Here is an 18,793-nt window from a genome sequence, read left to right as displayed (position 1 = left end):
GGGGGGGGGGGGGTTAATGGGGAGTTCAAAGTAACAGACGATAAAAAATGAAAAGCCTTTCAGGGCCTCAGTCCAACTTTGTGCATATGTTTCTCCATTGAAAAGAATAAGGTGAGTTTGAAAATTTCGTTGCAATCCTGGTTTAATAATGCAATTATTTTTTCTCCATGAAAGAAGTAATTCTCCTGTGGATCTAGGGATTTATTCATGTTGAGAGAGGAAATTTGCAGGTTAAAGAGATGTAGTTTGTTGAGAATTTTGATGGGAAATGAAAAATTAATGCTTGAATTTTGGCGAAAGTGGGTAATTATTCTCTATCATAAAGTCTGTAATTCTGGGCTCGTTTGAATTTTAAGGGATGTTGTATACTTGTGCGGATGGGAATGGGGGAATTATTTTTTTTAATCATAATTTGAAAACGTGTGAAGAGGAAATTGCAATTTCGATGGAGATATTGGTGTTTGCGCTGGATGAAATTGAATTCTATTTGACACAGCTCTCGAATTTGTCAACGCGTTTTTTGCTTTGAAAGTTCTTCAATCCTACTTTCCATTTGTCATGAGAAAAAAAATATCGAGATTGAGTTGCTTTATTCGTCTTTTTTCCCACATCTCCATCAAAATTCTTTCTCCACTTTTTTTCTCACTTTGAAACTAAAAACAGGGTTAAAGACGTAAAGTGGCTAAAAGTTACGTGGAAAAGTCACGTGTGTGTATATACGTTTAACAACTTCACTGAACCGGAATGAACTGTGGGAAGACTACAAGCCCTCAAGTTTAAATAAAATTCTTCTATCCGTTTGGTTGGTAAAAGCAATGCGAAATGTGACACAGAGCATCCATTTGGTCGAGTCTCAGCGGATAGATGCCGTGGGGCGTTGAAAATGCATTGGATTTACCTCGTTATCGCCAGTATAAAATAAATAGAAATAGAGAGAGCCTAAATAACGGAGTGGAAAGGAGAGGGAAATAAATGGGGTGAAACATTATTGCATAAAAATTCCAAAGGGAAGATAAAAGGATTTTTTCAGACCTGTTCATTCATGGAAAATGCCAAGCTATGAAATTTAATGGAAATCAATGAGAATAACAAGCAATATCGATGAATGACTCGAGAGATGGAGTGAAAAATTTGACATTTCGAGGTGAAATTTTCCGGAAAACTTGTAATTTTGACCAAATTTACTTCATTTTCTCAAATAAATTTATCTAGAGATGTCTTCCTGTCATTTTTTTCCAGAGAAAAACGAATTTTTAATGAGAGATATTCATTAGATACAGAGATATTCACAGAAGTAAATTCATCCTGTTCCCACCACGGAATTAAATATTTCAAAATGAAAAATGATTAATGTCTATGCAGCCCTGAAAAGAATCACTCCACCCGAATAAACCCAAATAAATGTTGTAACCACGAGCGAAAACATTGAAATAGTGGATCGTCACGCAGATTAAACCCAAAAATGTTCCACAAAAGAATTAAAAAAATGAAAAATACTGGATGGGAATCCCAGCGCACCGACATGCACCAAATGCCATGAATTGACTATTCTGTCCAGGTTTTGCCATTCCCAGTTGTAATAAACGTGGATGGAAAGCGTGAGAGGAGAATTTTCGCCAGTTCGATCGCATCGACAATGTCCCCACCGTTGATTCTGCCCACTGATAACCCTTATTATCCCGCGAGGCCACAGCTGGAGATTTTCCACTGCAGCAGAGTACGTGAAAAGAGTCCATATCCCCCATTATGAAATGTCTGTGTGCAAGTGCAATGCGACCTGGAGGAACCGAGCCCATTGCAGTTGGAAGAATCCACGCGGCATACTGTTTTGTCCCTCGTTCTCCCTCGAGGATTTCCCGCGCTTCTGTCCGGTCTCTTCATTCTTTTTTGGTTTGCAACTGCTGGAGGCCGTAAACCCTTTGTTTTAGGTCTGATATTCTTCGTTAACGGTTGTTTTGGGGTGAATGCAGGGGAAACAAGAGTGCCGATTTTTCAGTAGATATTTTGGGGAGGTGTTTGCAAAAGGAATGAAAACTGATTTGTGTGCGAAAAAATCAAGAGAAAAAAATTTAAATTTCAGGAATAGTTCAGCAGTGACTTCCAGGAGAACGACGTTGGTGTCTATTTGGGGGAAAAATCGTAGAATTGTAAATTTCCCAAAAAATTTAACGGAAAATTTGAGAAAATGCGAGTTTTCGCTGCCAAATTATTAGGTATCCTCCAGATTTCCATCAATTGTTGTGGAATAATTGAACTTAAATTTACAGATTTCCTGGATTTTTCAAAATTAAATTGTGAATTTTCAATTGGGAAATTCCAAAGAGTTCACCGGAAATTTCGGTTATATATTTTTTAATAGTGGGCGCCAATGAAGGATTATTCTTCCGATTTGATGTTTTTCGTGGAGTTTCATGAGACTTTAACGCTCAATCAAATTTGATATTTTAATTTCCAATCTACTTAAAATTCAATTCAATGTGAGTGAGTTTCGTGCATGTCGTTGAATATTTGATATAGAATTCAAAAGGAAAATGTAAAGACACAATTTCTGATGATTTTCCCCATTTCCTCTAAAATTACTCATCTTCGAAATAAGTAAACAATTAATAAAAAATTCTAATTTTGCCTTTTCACAAAAGAATTCTTGAAATTATTTGTTACTTCAAATAAACTATACGTTTATGTATAAACGGCCATTCAAAAATGTCGCTTCACGGAAAAATTTCTCAAAATTATTTCCCGGATTGATAACACATCTTCCATTCTGTGAATGGAAATTCAAACAAAGAGTGGAAAAAAATAAAATGAAATGACTGAGAAGCGTCAAGAGTGAGCGTGGAAATGTCAGTCATTTGAATATCATAAACAACAAGTATACAAAACCCCTGGGATTTTATTCACGAGATGCAAATTATGAAAATCCATTTTGTGCTTTCTTTCACAGTAAAAAATGGTGAAAAAGGAATGGAAACCCGGGGAATATCCGTTTTGCTGTTCACTCGACATTGAACAGGATATATAGGTCGAGGTGATGGGTGTTTTGGTTTGACTGATACCTCGTCTGTGGACATACATTCTGGTCGCGTAGTCAAGGGCTCCAATAAAGGCAGTACGCACGTGTAATACAGGAGTGAAGCACCCACGTGGCGATGGGAGCATAGAGTTGACTCTGGGGATCGATAGGTGCGTGAATTTTATGTTACAATAGTTATTATGGCTCAGGGCAGCTGTGTCCAGTGTTGAGTGGGTGCTTCGGAGCGGAAACGAGAACTGTAAGGTCACAGGGGATGTGCTGGGGGTATTGTATGGGTAAATTTTCAAGTATCGAATTTCGATATTCCGGGGGCTGACGAACTTTAATAAACATTAGGTGGCTCTCGGGGGGGTACTTCGGCAATCGTACGGCCGCTGACACGACAATCATCGTTGGTTTTTCGAAAGTCGGATATGAACGCGATACATTGAGAGAAAAACGAACGAGTTCTCAAACAAGTCTTGTTTAGACTGACAAAATAAATTGTTTGATTTCAATTTGAATGTCTCAAACATAAATAATCGCTGTTTTCAACAAGATCGAGATGTTAATATAAATTCACAGGTTAATTCATCTGAAGACAATCTTCAAATGGTCAGCATCAATTTTTTTTTGTGTTGAAATAAATAATAAAATGAATGGGAAATGTTCATGTGAGGTATTCACATACGCCTAGCAAAATTTACGGTTGTTCATTGTGATTTAAGTTACATTCCGAAAAAATTTCTCAGCGTGGCACAGCAATTGTTACAGGGAAACAAAGTGAAAGAATGAGCGCGTTATTACGAAGCTATTACATATCTTGGTCATGCGTAAATTTTCTGTGAATTTCGTCATCAGCAGGAAAGCTCTCTCAACTTAATTTTCATCCCCAGCCTTCAATTTTCCGGAATGATATTTAGTGTTGAAAAAATTAGGCTGGAATTTCCGGTATACCTCTTGGGGATTTTTATCAGTGACGGTTCCATTGAAATTTCAGTTCAATTATTCCTTGAAAATAGGAGCCAGGAAAACTCGGGTGATTATAATCTTGAATATTCAAGATTTTATTCAAAATTAAAAGAATTTGGGGAATTCTCGTCCTGAGGAAAAATCCCATGATTTTTTCCTTCCTAAATTAACTTAAATATCTTTTCTCTCCTAAAAAAAGTAATTTTTGCTTTTTTTTCTCGGAGTGTCTGCGTCCCTTTCCCTACCGCAAAGATCTTGTTTAAAAAATCATCTTATGAGAATGAAAACAAGAATTTTCTTCCTACAATCACCAAATAATTGTAAATGCCAAGTAAGTCACTCCATAAATAATATTACCCATCAAACTAAATATATATCCCCGTTCCTACTACCCTTACTCGTTCGCCGGAATAGAGTAATAAATTTTTCAAAAAATTTTTTCCTCCCTATGCCATGCATAACAAGCACATAACCGTATCGGAAAACGCGATAGGCCGACATGCAATTGAGCCTCACGCTCGCTACTCGCCGAACAAGCACCGGGAATCATAAAATTTTCACGATCCCACGCAGTATTGCATATTTAAAAAAATAAAGAGAAAAGTGAACTGTAAGGGGTGGCAAATAAGCCCGAAGGAAAAAGTGGAAAAAAATCACGGGAGAAAATAATTGAGAGAAATGTTAACAACGGTATATAGCCCACGATACCAAATCCATTCAAGATATGCCGCGAGCGCTTGAGGAATGATTTAGTTTCGAGAAAAGAGCCTTCATTACTTTCCCCATACCCTCGTCCATTATTTCCCCTTCAATTTTATTCCGTCAAGAGCGCCGGGAGAGAGAGAGGGGGAGGGGGTAAGAGTGACACGAGTCAACGGACAACATTAAACATTCAGATTTTCATTAAGGCAAGCAAACCGCCGTCACGACCTTTTCAGGCGGCCGTTTCCCTTGAGAATTTTTTTACAATTTTTGAGAGAGTATTCCTTTTTCTCCGTTCGTTTATGGAAATTGGGGAGAGCTAAATTGCAGAATTATTGACAAGTGTCTGACTCTACCTGACAACTACCTGAGAACCAGGTTTGGAAGGGCTAGTGCCAAGCGGAGATGAGATTATATTTTTTCATTAATTTATTCGTTTAAAAATTGCCCGGCAGAGTTTTCTGGAGTATTTTACAATGTTAATGATCGACAATTGATGCAAATTCAATGAAGATGTTGAAACATTCAGATTTTCTAAAAATTTTCATTATTGTTAGAGAATTAATCCTGAAATTTTACATTTTACCTCATTTACATCAAATTTCCATATGTGGTGTTACTGACAATTATCAATATGACAATTAATTTACTAAAATATTTGCTTTCAAAGATGAATAGAAAATTCGATCCACAATTTACCTTCCCCGAAGCCCCTGTCATTGCTCAATTGCATTCGTTATTAAATATAAGACTGAGTTTCTGCTTGCGGAAGAAATTTGAATCGACGAGTTCCACAAACACTCGCAGAGCCAATTCTCGGGAATTGTTTTGAGATAACTCACTGATTCAAAGGTTCAAGAAAAATATAAGCCCTGTTTACCTTCGCATTTGCGGTAGCACCAGCTGGGAAGTGCTCTTGCAAGCTTCGACACAGTTTCTCCGGAGTTTTCGTACACGTTCACGCAACTCGGGACCATCTCTCGTCTGTCCAATGTTGATCAGAAGGTCCCGAAATTGCGCCACTTGACTGTTGATCTCCTGTATCTGCTGTAACACAAAACAATCCATCCGCGCTTCGGTTACAACAAGGTCACTTGGATACTTAATGCTTTGAAATTCAATGCCCGTTAATTACTAACTATAAGTCCCTGATTAATCAACTACATTCGTATTATATTCAGTGGAACTAATGGCACACAAACATTCGTTTCTGTTCGATTGGGGACTTTTACGCTCGATAAATCTTCAACAATTGCACATTCTTCGTAATTAATCCAATAGTCAATTAGATAATTCAATTTTAAAAGCTTATTACTTATCTCATTTTCTCGAGAATGAGTCTGTTCAGAACCAAAGGTCGGGTCGCAGATTTTCTGCGAACGCGGAGATAAATTTTTTTTTTAATTAAATTTTTTTCATTTTTTTAAAATTTTAATAATGAAGATAATAATTACGTTACAAAAATTACGTTATTTCAAGTGAAAACCAACTAGAGATTCCTATTTGTTTCATAATATGAAAAAAATCCCTTCAATTTTAAGCACAATGTCAGTTTTTTTAATGAAGAATTTGTTAAAAATTACACTTAAATTCTAGCAATCTTGTAGCGTATTTATTTCTCAGGAATTTTTATCAGAAGTCTAGTGAAAAATTTAATCACTTCAATATTAATTATGGTATTTGAACAGGAACTTCAGGAATTTCATTTAATCGAAAATTCTAACATTGTGATTAACAATATAAAATTAACAAAAATCGTAATTAGAGAATTACCGGAATTTTTATAAAAAAATCGTGAATAGTATTTTCTATTTACCATAAACAGTGATTCGTAAAGGTTGTACATGGCCTCGCAGACTCATAAATAACGAGAAATAAATTTAAACGCGTGAATTGACCTCTCCCAAAATTTTCTACAACTTTTACCACAATACAGGGATAATTTTCAACACTATTTATAGCGCGAATTCCTCGAAAATTGCAAATTGCACCGATAAAAAAAGCGTACTTTCCCACCTGGTGCATTGAACCCAATGAAATTTCAATGATTTCAATGATTTTTTTTTTCTGCACGCTGAAAAAAAAAATTTTTTTAGAAGTACGTCTCCACTTGCATCAAGAAACTCGCGACTCAAAAATTAACGGGAAGAAAATATCTGAAACCCACAAGAAAAAACGTTCGTCACGAGATTTTGTGCTCGTCCCAAAGACGACGTGTTTATAACAAGAAAGTAACTTCTCCCACTAAACCTAGTTGAATAAATATATTCCAGTTTTTTATTCTCGATCAAATCCAAAATACATTAATACAAAAACAAATTGCCCGCATCTTCCGGACACCTACAGAATCTCTTGACGAGATTATTCTTCTTATCGTAAGAGTTGCTCTCGATACAAGTGGAGCCGTACTTCTAAAAAAAAATTCTTGGCGCAAGTTAGTGTTGCAAATACTCCAGCAACAAATTTTCAACGGAAAAATCGAATTTACCAATCCAATAGATTTGTCATCGTGTACTCTGCTGGTTGAGGGTGTCGGGGACTGCGTCATTATCCTTCACTGTTCTCAATACCCCTCCCCGAGGCATATGAACCAGAGATAGGTACAACAATTGAAGAGCATATTATCTCGGCGCGTGCCGTCGTAACACATCATCCCACAGTACCCGAGTCCGATACTCGTGCATGGACAATACAGTCACTGGTACGTCATCGGCATTAATAGAACCAATTGCTTGTGCAATTAGTATCAATTCACGTAATTCACATCTCATTGCACGAGAGTGGGGGAGGCGAATAATCCTACAAAGGAGGGAGAGTGCCACTCAAGCTCGAGCCATCACTAGCAGCTCCCGGCGTTGGCATTACGGTTGCAACTAGTTATTACTATTATAACCACTGAATATACGGTAATTAAACGAACGCTTTCACCTGCTGCATCAGCATTAACTCACGATTAACACAGGCATACGCGCGAATGACGTTTATCAACCCGCCCCCAAATTAATGACTGAAAGTTTTCCTGACATTTGCCAAGGACTCTACCCCGGATTTACACTCCACGAACGATTGTTCCTCATATTAAATTCCCTATTCCATCTCAATCCCCCACCCAACTCTTGTCTCCGACACTTTGGATTTTAATCAAACTCCCGAGTGTCTCCTTCAGAGAGACTCGTTACCCGTTCCATTTTCAAACAACTTGTCAAAGTTGGGATTAAACGAGAACAGGAAGATTAATTCATTTTAAATTAAATTGGAGGTACTACCGGGCTTTTAGATTAGTTGTCATTCTGGATTGATGAAGAATAATTGGGATGTTACGGGGGCTTTTCCCTGTCGGCGGGGGATTTCCTTTGATGACTCTCTCCTTTGGCGATCGCCCGCACCGCGTGGATTCGCAAGACTAAATGTCGGGAAACGCGCGCGTAACACCGGGCTTGGATCATGGGACCATTCGTCGCTCATTTGGACCTGCGCGCGGGGCTGACGCGTGCGAGTCCTGTACTACTGGGCCATTTCGAATGAGTTTTTCGGGTATTTTGAAGGAGTTGGGGGTGAATAATACAGAGTCGTGTTGTAGTTTTACTGGGGGAGAATGAGATTGGAGGGGATTTTTCGAGATCCTGCCGCTGATTTACTTTGAAATAATTTATATTGTTAAAATCCTCGTGAAATTGTTTCTGCGAATATCATTTTCATTAGATTGTATTTATTCTGTGACAGTAATAGACGGATCAATGACATTTGAATTAATCGAACTGGATTAATTTTGTTCCTAGCTTTAGTAATAAGGAATTAATTTATAGAAATTCATCAAGTGATTGATTTTATTTTCGTAAAAAAATCAATCACGTAAAAATTAATTGATCTCATCAATTTTTAGTAAATGTCACACGAAATGATAATTTCAATTTTATAAAGAAATGAAATTCATTGAATGGCATTTTCACTCCCTTGCATTAATTTTATTTGAAGCATATTTTTGCTTAACAGTACTAAATAACTTTTATTCAAGGTCCGAGAAAACGAAGTTTTCATTGTTCGGCGAATAAACTTTCTGAATCCAAAGGAGAAGATAAATCTTCACAACTCCATCTCAACTTTTCTTCTACGGGAATGGCTCATAATGAATTCGATTCATGTTGGGGTTTTGATATAGTTGATTCGGGATATTGTTAAGGAGTTGGGAATGAGTGATATACAGTGCTGGAGTGGTTCCGCCAGGGGGGATCAAGATCTCTAATCCCAGTTGAAGGGAAACCTGTTGGTTGATATATTTCGGCATAACTCATTCTACAAATCCTTGTGAAAATGATTTTGGGAAATGAAGACAATCTTTCTTCGAATACTATCACTCTTACTCGATTATATTTGAGCCCTGACCGGGCAATGTGTTCTCGTTTATTTATTCATTCCGAAGTTTTCATTGCGGAATGAATAAACTTTCAGATTCCGAAGGGCATGAGTGATTACCACTCCTTAATATCACCTCAACTTTTTCTTTATCCAAGTCCCTCATAATGAATTCTAACACGCAGGTCGGAACATTAACTGTAGGGAATATTTTTGGGGAGTTGTCGATGAATGAGGTAGAGTTGTGCTCGTTACCGGAAAAACAATTGAGATTGAATATTTTTAGGAACTACGATTGCTTCATATAGTAATTTTTCTCTGAAATCATTTTTGAGAAATAATGAACGGCATTTCACACAAAACGTGACTTCGTAACAAATTGTCAACTGATGATCTACTCAAATATATGGTTATAATATTCTCCACTTTACTCAATTTCATTCAAACCCTGACCTCGCGAAGAATTCCCAAGTCAACAATAACAAACTTCTACTCAAAACCCCAAGAAGATAAACTTTTCATTCCGGAATAAATAAACTTCTAAATTGCAAAGGAGAAGAACAATTGCCACTCCTCAATGCCGACCACAACTCTTCCTCCATCAAAGCCGCATAATAAATTCCAACAGTCTCAGAAATCTTCAAAGATCCCCCATCTCATCATCACTCCATCCCCTCAAAAAGAATCATAACATGCCGCAGATCTCTCCCATTTCTTTCTCGGAAAAGAAAGGCTGCATGCCGAGAATCACCATAGTAACTCCAACAGTCAGAGTAAGCAGAGTGACTATTATGTAAAATAAAATATATAAGGCAGAACAGAAATGGAAAAAAGAACGACCGAAGGGGGGGAGACCACGTTTACGAGCTAGTACAACCTGAACAGGTGGAATAAAACGAGTGAAAGGGCTTCCATAAACGAGAAGAAACTTGGAAAAGCCTATTTTACTCCCTTTACTGTGTTAGAACTCACTGTCGCTTTGTTACTTTTTCACTCAACCAACCCACCCCCTCCCAGTGGCCCCTTTCTCTCGTTTTTATATGCTATTTCGTGTTGATGGTGTGTACTCTGTTTGGCGACTACGCGCAACAAGCCACAATCACGGATAAAAATGTTTATCCTCATTATTTTTTTGTCACTCTCTCTACTTCATGTTTCTTCTTTTTTATTCACTCTCTCTTCGGGTTTAACGGGAATTTTTACGGTGGATTAGCGCTGGGCTTGTTACCACATTAGCAAAACACAGTTGAGAATGTTTTGTGACATTTTTAACGAGCGACTTTTTCACTGGATTTTGTAGAATCTCGGCAATGAAACGGCATAAGTTAATGAGAAAATCAATAGAACGTGCGAATTTCAGAATAATTATTCAGTGAAAATGAGGAAAATTCGGGTGAATATATTCTTGAATCTCAAATTGATTGAAATATCGACTCAATTTTACACCGAATATTTATGTTTAGTTAGAAGTTTAATTAATTTGGGAAATTTTCGTCTTATTTTTAGGAAGTTTACTAGCCTTTCCCGGTTAAATGTCCCTCTGTTGAAAATTTCTATTCAATTGTCTATAAATTTTCTTTTTTTCAAATTACATTTCCACTGAAACTTTAGGAAATCTCATTAAGTAATGACAATTTAATGAAAGGAATTGATGGAATTAGTCAGTAAATTTAGTTCAATTATCTGCTTCCACTGCATCTCTACTTCACACTCATAAATTCACTCAAATATTCGGTTGAAACTTTGAATTTCATAACCCCCTCGCCCCCAAATAAAAATCCAATGTCGCTTTGCGAAAATACTGTCCAAACTATCTAAGAAATTTCACTTTTTTTCAACGCTGCAGTTGGTTTTTAGCGAGAAATTCGATGCCATTGAGACATGGGATATAGCATCACTCCAGGAGCATCAGTATCTCAACGGGCGGACCGGAGGGATGAGGCGTCAGGGGAAAAAGCACTGAGACTGATTCTGATAAATAAATGTCAAGGCCATTATTCCCAGTCACGCAGTGTCGAAAAAACGAGAGTTTGGGCTCCAGTCATTAGAGATAATTTTTTTTCATGAGAGAGGACTTCTCACGGGCATGTCGGGGTTTTACTGTCATTTATTCACCGGCGGAGGACACCCCTTGATTTATTCCATTTGAATTTTCCGGCGGATGAACGAAATTGAGGGGAGAATTGTAAAAATTCAAATCTCCGAATTTAAGATTTTTTAAGAGTGAAAGGATTTCCGTGATTTTTTAGGAATAATCGGTGAAACTGAAAAATGTTTCCTTATTTCTCATCATTTTTGTAGGGAAGGTTGGGGTAAAACGGACACTTTAGATTTTTTTTAATTATTCATAACTCAGAAACAAATTGATCAATTGAGCTCAGTTTAGGCTCGTCACAAAGGGAAAAAATTGTTCTTTGTATTAAAAAAAAATTATTAAATTTTATCAACATTTCAACCCCTCATTAACATTTAAAAAAAGTCAAAAGTGTCCGTTTTACCTCAACCTCCCCTAGATAATTCGGAATAATAACATGTGATTCCGCGCTGCTAGATGTATTATGTACCAAGACGCCAATATCTTACCTCTTATTTTATGAATGAATGAACGTGTAGCAATTTATCTTTATTCATTGAATAAGAGACAAATGAGACCTCTGAGATCCTATATTTCTTCATCCGATGAACGTAAGGGGAGGTCTTCTTGATATTTGTAAGACCCTTGGTCATTCCGGCAATCTTGATATCTAATATTGATTATTCTTTTGCTAGGAGCGAAGTCTTGAGAGGAATAATCTAAACTAAATACAAAAGCACGGGGAAAATGATGATGATGGTTCGAGTGAGGACTCTTTTCTCCCCTTTCTCAAGACGTTCAACCAAAACAGTCTTAAAAATATCGTAATTGAGATTTTTGCGACTTAATTCAATCCTTTTCTTCGCAAATGTCGCGGATCGTCTTGGTGTGGGCCGAAACAATGGGCCAGGCCCTATTTTTCCGCGGGTCCTGTTAAATCGAACCGATTTCCATAATTTCCCAAGACCAATCAATCGAGAATAGTCGATAAACCTGAAAGGCATTCTTTCCATCGCATTTGAATAATTCAGAATAATTCAGAATGTAAATTTCAATAATCACGGAATTTATATCCACCACTGTTCCCTCGACCGCTCATTTCGCTCTATTTTGCAATAAAAATTTATCTTATTCCCTTCCTGCATAACCCATTGAATATTTCACACTGGACTGAATAGAGAGTGAATTTCCAGATTGACCATTTTCGATTTTCCTCCATTGTTTCATTGAAACTGTGGAATTCAGTTGGAACCTGGATTTCTCGTTTCAAACTCCCCCCCCCCTCCCGCACCCGCTGCGGCTTGATAAAGTGCAAGCTTCATCCGACTCTATCCTTCAACAGAGACAGAGTCGCCATCGATTGAGGAAGCAGTTCGTACTTGTGACATGATTATAATTGCTATTGTCTCAAAAATTACCATTCGCCTACACCTGCGCTATCCCGCAAACCAATGACCCACAAAAACATTTCAATCAGCACGCGACAGGCTTTTCTCTCCTCCCCAATCTATTGGTATGTTTTCATTTAATCTTAGTAATTGAATTAAACGTAAATAACAAATTCATGAAAAAATTCAACAACATAAAACTAACAGACCTGAACAGAGTTAAAGTTGACGCACCAGTAGCTTATTGACTCACGCTATTCATAAATTCAATTCATTTAATCTTAGTAATTAAATTGAATGTGAATAACAAATATATGCGAAAGTTCAACAACATTAAAACAACAGACCTTAATAGAGTTCTCCCAAATTCATTTATTAATTCAGTTGTTTTGAAAATAAATCCTCAGCGCAATTAATTCGTTGCGTTGGAATTAAATTAATTCGGATCAGAATTCAGAACCGTAAAACATTTAAACGGCGACAAAATCACCATCGATTGAGGATGTACTTGTGACACGATTATAATTGCTATTGTCTCAACAATTACTCGCCTACACCCGTGCTACCCATGACCCACAAAAACATTTCAATCAGCGCGCAACTGCCTTTTTCCCCTCTCCACTCTGTCGAAATGTTTTCATTTAATCTTAGTAATTAAATTAAATGTAAATAACAACTGTGTGCGAGAGTTCAACAAAATAAAAACAACAGACCTTAACAGAGTTAATACTGACGCCCCAGTGCCTTATTGACTCACAGTTTTCACAAACTCGTTTATTCAGTTCACGGGAAAATAACACCATAATGAAATTAATTACTCGCGTCAGTATTCAGTTAACTCGGGCCAAAATGCAGAACCGTAAAACATTTTGAGTAATTACGGTTGGTTGTGGCATGCGATACTGCGGCATATTGGCACAGTGAAATTGCTGCTCGTATGAAACACTCACCCACTGATGGAGCATCAATATAATCAATTTTATGAGACAATGTATCATTTCTGTCGTGTCGATGCTGTCGCGGAATCGACAGTGAGAGGATAAAAATTTATCACTCCGCGAGACCTTGAGAGTAAAATCGCGTGAAAAGGGACGAAGAAGAACCGTAAATGTCATGATTGATAGCAATGTCAGGGGTGATATGACGTCAGCATTTTTTAAAAATGAAAAAACAAATGCGAGAATGCGGGGTTTCAGGGCCGAAATTCCCCATAAAATTGCTTTTACGGATATTCATTTTCCGCCTGTTTGTCCATGCGTGATTGTTATTGGCAGTAACTCGTTGGGCTTTAACACCTGAAGTGGAGGGGGGGAGACTCGGTCACGAAATCAGTCGTTGCTGTCGACAACGATAAAAACCAGTGGAACGAGATAACTCGGTGCAGTTAACCCGAGACGTAAAAAATTGTGATGGCTCGGGAATAAAAAAGAATTGAATGAGAGTGCACAATGAAGCAGGACTCCATTTGATGTCTTTGTCTGTATTCCCAGGTGGAGTTTTAACGGAAACGGTTGCCTTGACCGAGGGCAATGAGAAGAAACTGGAGGAACACGGGGACAAAGATTCCCCCGCTCCGCAAGGTCTCATTGAGAATATCTTGCTCATTAACTCAAAATGACGAACTTGATAATTTTCACTCGATAAAATTACTTTTGTAATATCTCGGGAACTACGGGAGTGAAACAGGTCGTCTTTTTCCAATGAGGCTATTGGCGATTTTCGCCTGTTATCCTGTCGAGTCTAAAAATTGTCCATCTCCTCCGCAATATTATTAGAAAAAAATTGAAATTTCAGGGACAGTTGACGATTTAGGGAAGAAAATCATAAAATTTCAATGAAATGCCACATTTTTGAGCAGCAGGAAGACGAGAGTTCCCCAACTTCCTTAAATTTTCAATCAAAACCTGAATGCTTAACACAAATTACGCTCAACCCTCAGATTTCTATGAATTTTCATAGAATATTTGAACTGAAATGAACACTTTCCACACATATATCCATAAAATATGTCATCTCCAATGACGAAATACCCATAAATTTCAGTGGCATAATGTGATAAAAATGGTTAACAGTGAGCACTGCGCTCTCTTTCTAAATAAAACCCCCCGCCAACGACTGGCAGAGCAGTAAAAGGAGTTGCCATTGCATCGATCGCCGATTAACGGAGGAATCCGGATCAATCAAGCGATAGTCGCCCTCTGGGCGAGATGACTCTCCATTCCACTGGCTCCAGAATTCCAGCGATATTTGAACGAGCGTCACGCGCGATTTACAGAGCGTCGTTTACGCTCAGCCTCGCAATACACAAGCGACTCGATTATAAGAGGCCATCCTCCTTCCCACGATGAAGAGGACTCGTGCTATCCCATTCTCATGCTCTTCCCCTTCCCCTACCCCCGAATCGCCCAGGTGCGAGGCATTCACCACTCGAGTGATATCGCCGGAGAGTACGCCCGAGGGTGAGGGATGAAATGAGAGCGACATATCGAGACCCTGCGTTAAGGGAGAGTGGGGTAAAACGGCCCCTTTTGACTTTTTTGTGATACTCATCACTCAGAAACAAATTCATTAATTGAGATCAGTCTAGGCTCACTCTAAAGGGGAAGAAGTGCAGTTTCCATGGAAAAAAAATTATTTCAGTTTATTTAAAATTACATGAGTTGTTAACATTTTTGAAAAAATCAAAAGGGGCCATTTTACCCCACTTTCCCCTATTTCTTTCATTATAACGACACCCAAACTCCCGGCGCCTTTCACATGTGAAACTCTCGCATCGTGCCCTCCGTATTTGATAGATATGGGTTGGACGACGAGTGCATTTTACGAGGGCATATAATATGGAGCACGTGGAAATATTTGAGGAGATAGGAGTGCGGAAGTGATGTCATGAAAGAGTTCTGCCTGGGATATCACATGCTCCTCCGGAGTATTATGACCGGGGGAGAGAACAAACACACGCGCGCGGCCCCTCGAGTTTATTCCCGCGATGGATGGAGGAGTTGGCAACCGCCGGGGGACATTGATTAACCATCAATCCTCGGATGCTAAACCGGCGGGAGCCACTGCGGGCGGACTTTTTGCTGATCCTTTTGGCCGCGGTGAGACTGTCTGGGTGTTCTGGGTCTCCTGCGGTTTGATATTATCACTTGATGGAGTCATCTGGAGATCCGAGACGCGATCTCAGGAGTGGTAATACCGTAAGTGGGGGATAAGGGCAAAGGTCATGTTTCAGCGGGAGGACGTTCGAGGGTGACTGTGGTTTTTCTTTGCTTTTTTGACTTTTCGCTCTGGGAACTCTGGGATATTTGGGAAACGGGGGTTTTTTAACTGCTTGGAGGATTATCCATTTTTTATTCGAACTCTTTCGCCATGAACTAGTCTTGGGAACTCAATTTGTTTTTTTTTTGGAATATCCTGTCTACCGACTTTTGGAACGGAAATCTCTTGGAAAGAGTTCAATACGTGGACTTGCATTGTCACATATTTTTCACGAAAACTTTTCACTTGCGCGTCCAGCTCGTCCCCACAAAAATAGAAAAATGGAAAAATTCTAGAGTATATTATTAAAAATCCGTGGGGATAAGGGCAAAGGTCAGGCTTCGGGGAGGTGGGGGTCGAGGACGATTGGAGAGTGGCTTTTTTTTTGCATTTTTGACTTTTCGCCCTGGGAATCCCGAGATTTCTCGGGCAGTAGGGATGGTGATTGAAATTGAAGTTGTGTTGGAGAGTCTCTTTGTCGGTTTTTGCGGACGAAATCCCTTTGAAGGGGTGCAACAGGGATTTTTCAACTGTTTGGAAGATTCTGAATTCTTTATCCGAACTCGTTCCCCCCGGACTAGTATTTGTGCGCTCCGGAGATGATGATTGGGATTACGTACGAAATTCTCTTTGTTGGTTTTTGCAGGTGAAATTCGTTTGAAGGGGTTCAACAGAAATTTTTCAAATGTTTGAAAGATTATAATTTTTTTATTGGAATTCGCTCCCCACCAACTAGTTTTGTGCACTCAATATAATTGACATTTTTCTTGGAAACTTCGATATGGAAGAAATGATGCTTTGCACTATGCAGAGAATTCCGTTTGTCGGTATTGGTGAATGAAATCTCTTTGAAAGTCACATAATTTTTCCGCAATTTTTCATAAATGTAAAAAATGTAAATATTCTGAGATACATTATTAAAAATTCCAAGAGATAAAATTGGTGTTATGAAAGCTCTCATTAAAATTCCAACCGCAGATTTGTCAGAGGAATCTCATCTCCGCGAACGTCTCCGAATGAATTCCACTCGAGCAATTCCTCCAAGTGCCCCATCGGGTTATTTTTAATTTCACCGATAGAGATAAAAGACTGAAAATTCCGAAACGTTCACAGTTACTTAGCCTCAATTTTCAGCTGTGAAACCAGCCGTATCATCCAGATGTTATCATTTCCAAGGAGCATGTCTGAAGCATTACCAGGTCGATCGTCCGAATCATTGGGATAATACTTCAGAGGGAAAAACTGGGTGAACGGAGCGAAGATTAAAGGCCAGATTTCAGGTTCGCCAGTTTTCCTCATTTATTTCACCCTTTTTTTCCCCTCGAAACGATTTTTCGTTTATCAATCGTACACAAAGGGAGGAAGCGAGAGAGTTGGATAGAAAAAAAATTGTGTACCATAGAGGCTATTCGTTATCAGGCGAATGCAATCGATATGTCCCCCGTGATATTGCGCTGCTCGGGGATTCCCCACATCCTCAACAACCCCGCACGGTATCGCAGAAGGCAGTGTTGCCTCTCGGTGCACCGGCTCATGCATAGATACCGAGCACTTCCGTATGTGAGAAAAACCTTTCGTACGCAAATTTTTCCTCCCAGCGACCCCCGATCGTTCGCAAAATGCAAGGAGTCATATCTCCGGTTGTGAGAATAAAATTATGATCGTGGGCGGTGGGATGGGAGTCACGGGGGGGGCAAATATCAATTTTTATAGGATGACTATATCGGGATCTGACATATTCTGATATGGAAAAAAGTGGGGCAAAATATGAGGCGTCTAATCGTTAATAACTCGTGGTCTTCACAGGGGAATTGAATATATTTTGCATCATTTTTCGTTGTGTAGTTGAACACTTCGATCGGGATATTGTAATTTATGAAAGAAATTAGACATAATTCATTCGGAATCATCATGACCCTAAACATGCGCATTGATAAAGGCAAAGACTTTTATCAATTATTTTTTATTAAGGGGGCAGAAGTGATGAAACTAAGAATTTTTATTTCTTTTGAATTTATCTGCTCGGAATAATTCACCAATAAAGTCACGCCCTCTGTATTTGGTAATTTTCTTTGAATCTTCCGGGGGGGGGGACCCGTTCGTACTTCCACAACTGTACACATCCAGGGCTGTCCACAGATTTGTGAAAAATGTAAGGGAACAACTGTACACAACCACATCTGTGCACGGTCCTTGCAGACGGTCAAACAGTGTCGCTAGAGTAGAAATTGCATTCGTTTTATTTGCAGTCGATATTAATTATGTATAGCGCCATGTGTCCCACTATACCACAAATGATCGTCGGAACAAGGTCCGCGACTCTACCGGGTGTCCACTTTTAATTAAACGCATATGTATCCCACGTAGAATCTTTTGAATTAAAACTGCGTAGCGCAGTCTCATTTGAATTGAGACATTAATCTAATATCATTGAATGGTTTAATAAAATTGAAAGTGCAAATGNTACAACCTAGATTTTGATCTGGAATCTAGATGGACATATAAATTTTAATAGCACTCAGCCACAATTCATGGGGCTCTGAATGAATTTAATTGACGATGAAACTCGTGTAAAATTCTTGGTCTGCACTGTTAAAAATTTTCCACTGAAATTTCTGACGAGAGTCTTGGAAATTTCTAACGAGGACATTTTCACTGTAATTCATTTCAAACGAGATTCGTTAACTATTAACGAATGGTAGAGTTGAATATGACCAAATGAATATTCGTTAATAGTTAACGAATGGTTCAGTTGAATGGGGAAAGTCAAGTCAAACAAGACTCCTCAAATGTACATTCGTTAACTATTAACGAAGGAACATTTGGTGGGACCGAATAGACCCTAAGCTTTAACCAAAATCCATTCGTTAACAATAGCTAATCGGTTCTATCAGTGTAGGAGTCTCCCCTGGTTCAAAGCCATCTTTAGAGGCATCAGCACAACATTTCTCGATCCGCTCTTTCATTTGAGCCCAAAAAACAGTCATATCTTGTCTGACATCTCTGCTACAAACTCGGGTCTACAACTCGGGC

At 38.6% G+C, this 18,793-nt stretch overlaps 1 protein-coding gene across 2 annotated transcripts in view; it reads right to left on the bottom strand.

Moving 5' to 3' along the window:
• LOC107036015 overlaps nt 1-18,793 on the bottom strand; it is a 34,871-nt gene that overhangs the window by 4,403 nt on the left and 11,675 nt on the right. Inside the window, exons 1-2 of one of the 2 annotated variants that reach the window (XM_015253839.1) lie at nt 7,176-8,076; nt 5,568-5,734 (exon numbers count right to left, since the gene is read on the bottom strand). In XM_015253839.1, coding sequence (XP_015109325.1) covers nt 5,568-5,734; nt 7,176-7,235 — 227 coding nt within the window. In that variant the 5' untranslated portion in view covers nt 7,236-8,076. Of the gene's footprint in view, nt 1-5,567; nt 5,735-7,175; nt 8,077-18,793 lie in introns of those variants that run through there. The other variant, XM_015253760.1, reaches the window with a different exon arrangement.

This window comes from Diachasma alloeum, unplaced genomic scaffold, assembly GCF_001412515.2.
Source record: "Diachasma alloeum isolate Michigan unplaced genomic scaffold, Dall2.0 Dall_scaffold_00176, whole genome shotgun sequence".
In the NCBI taxonomy this organism is placed as follows: domain Eukaryota; kingdom Metazoa; phylum Arthropoda; class Insecta; order Hymenoptera; family Braconidae; genus Diachasma; species Diachasma alloeum.
This window is presented reverse-complemented; position numbering and strand designations above follow the sequence as displayed.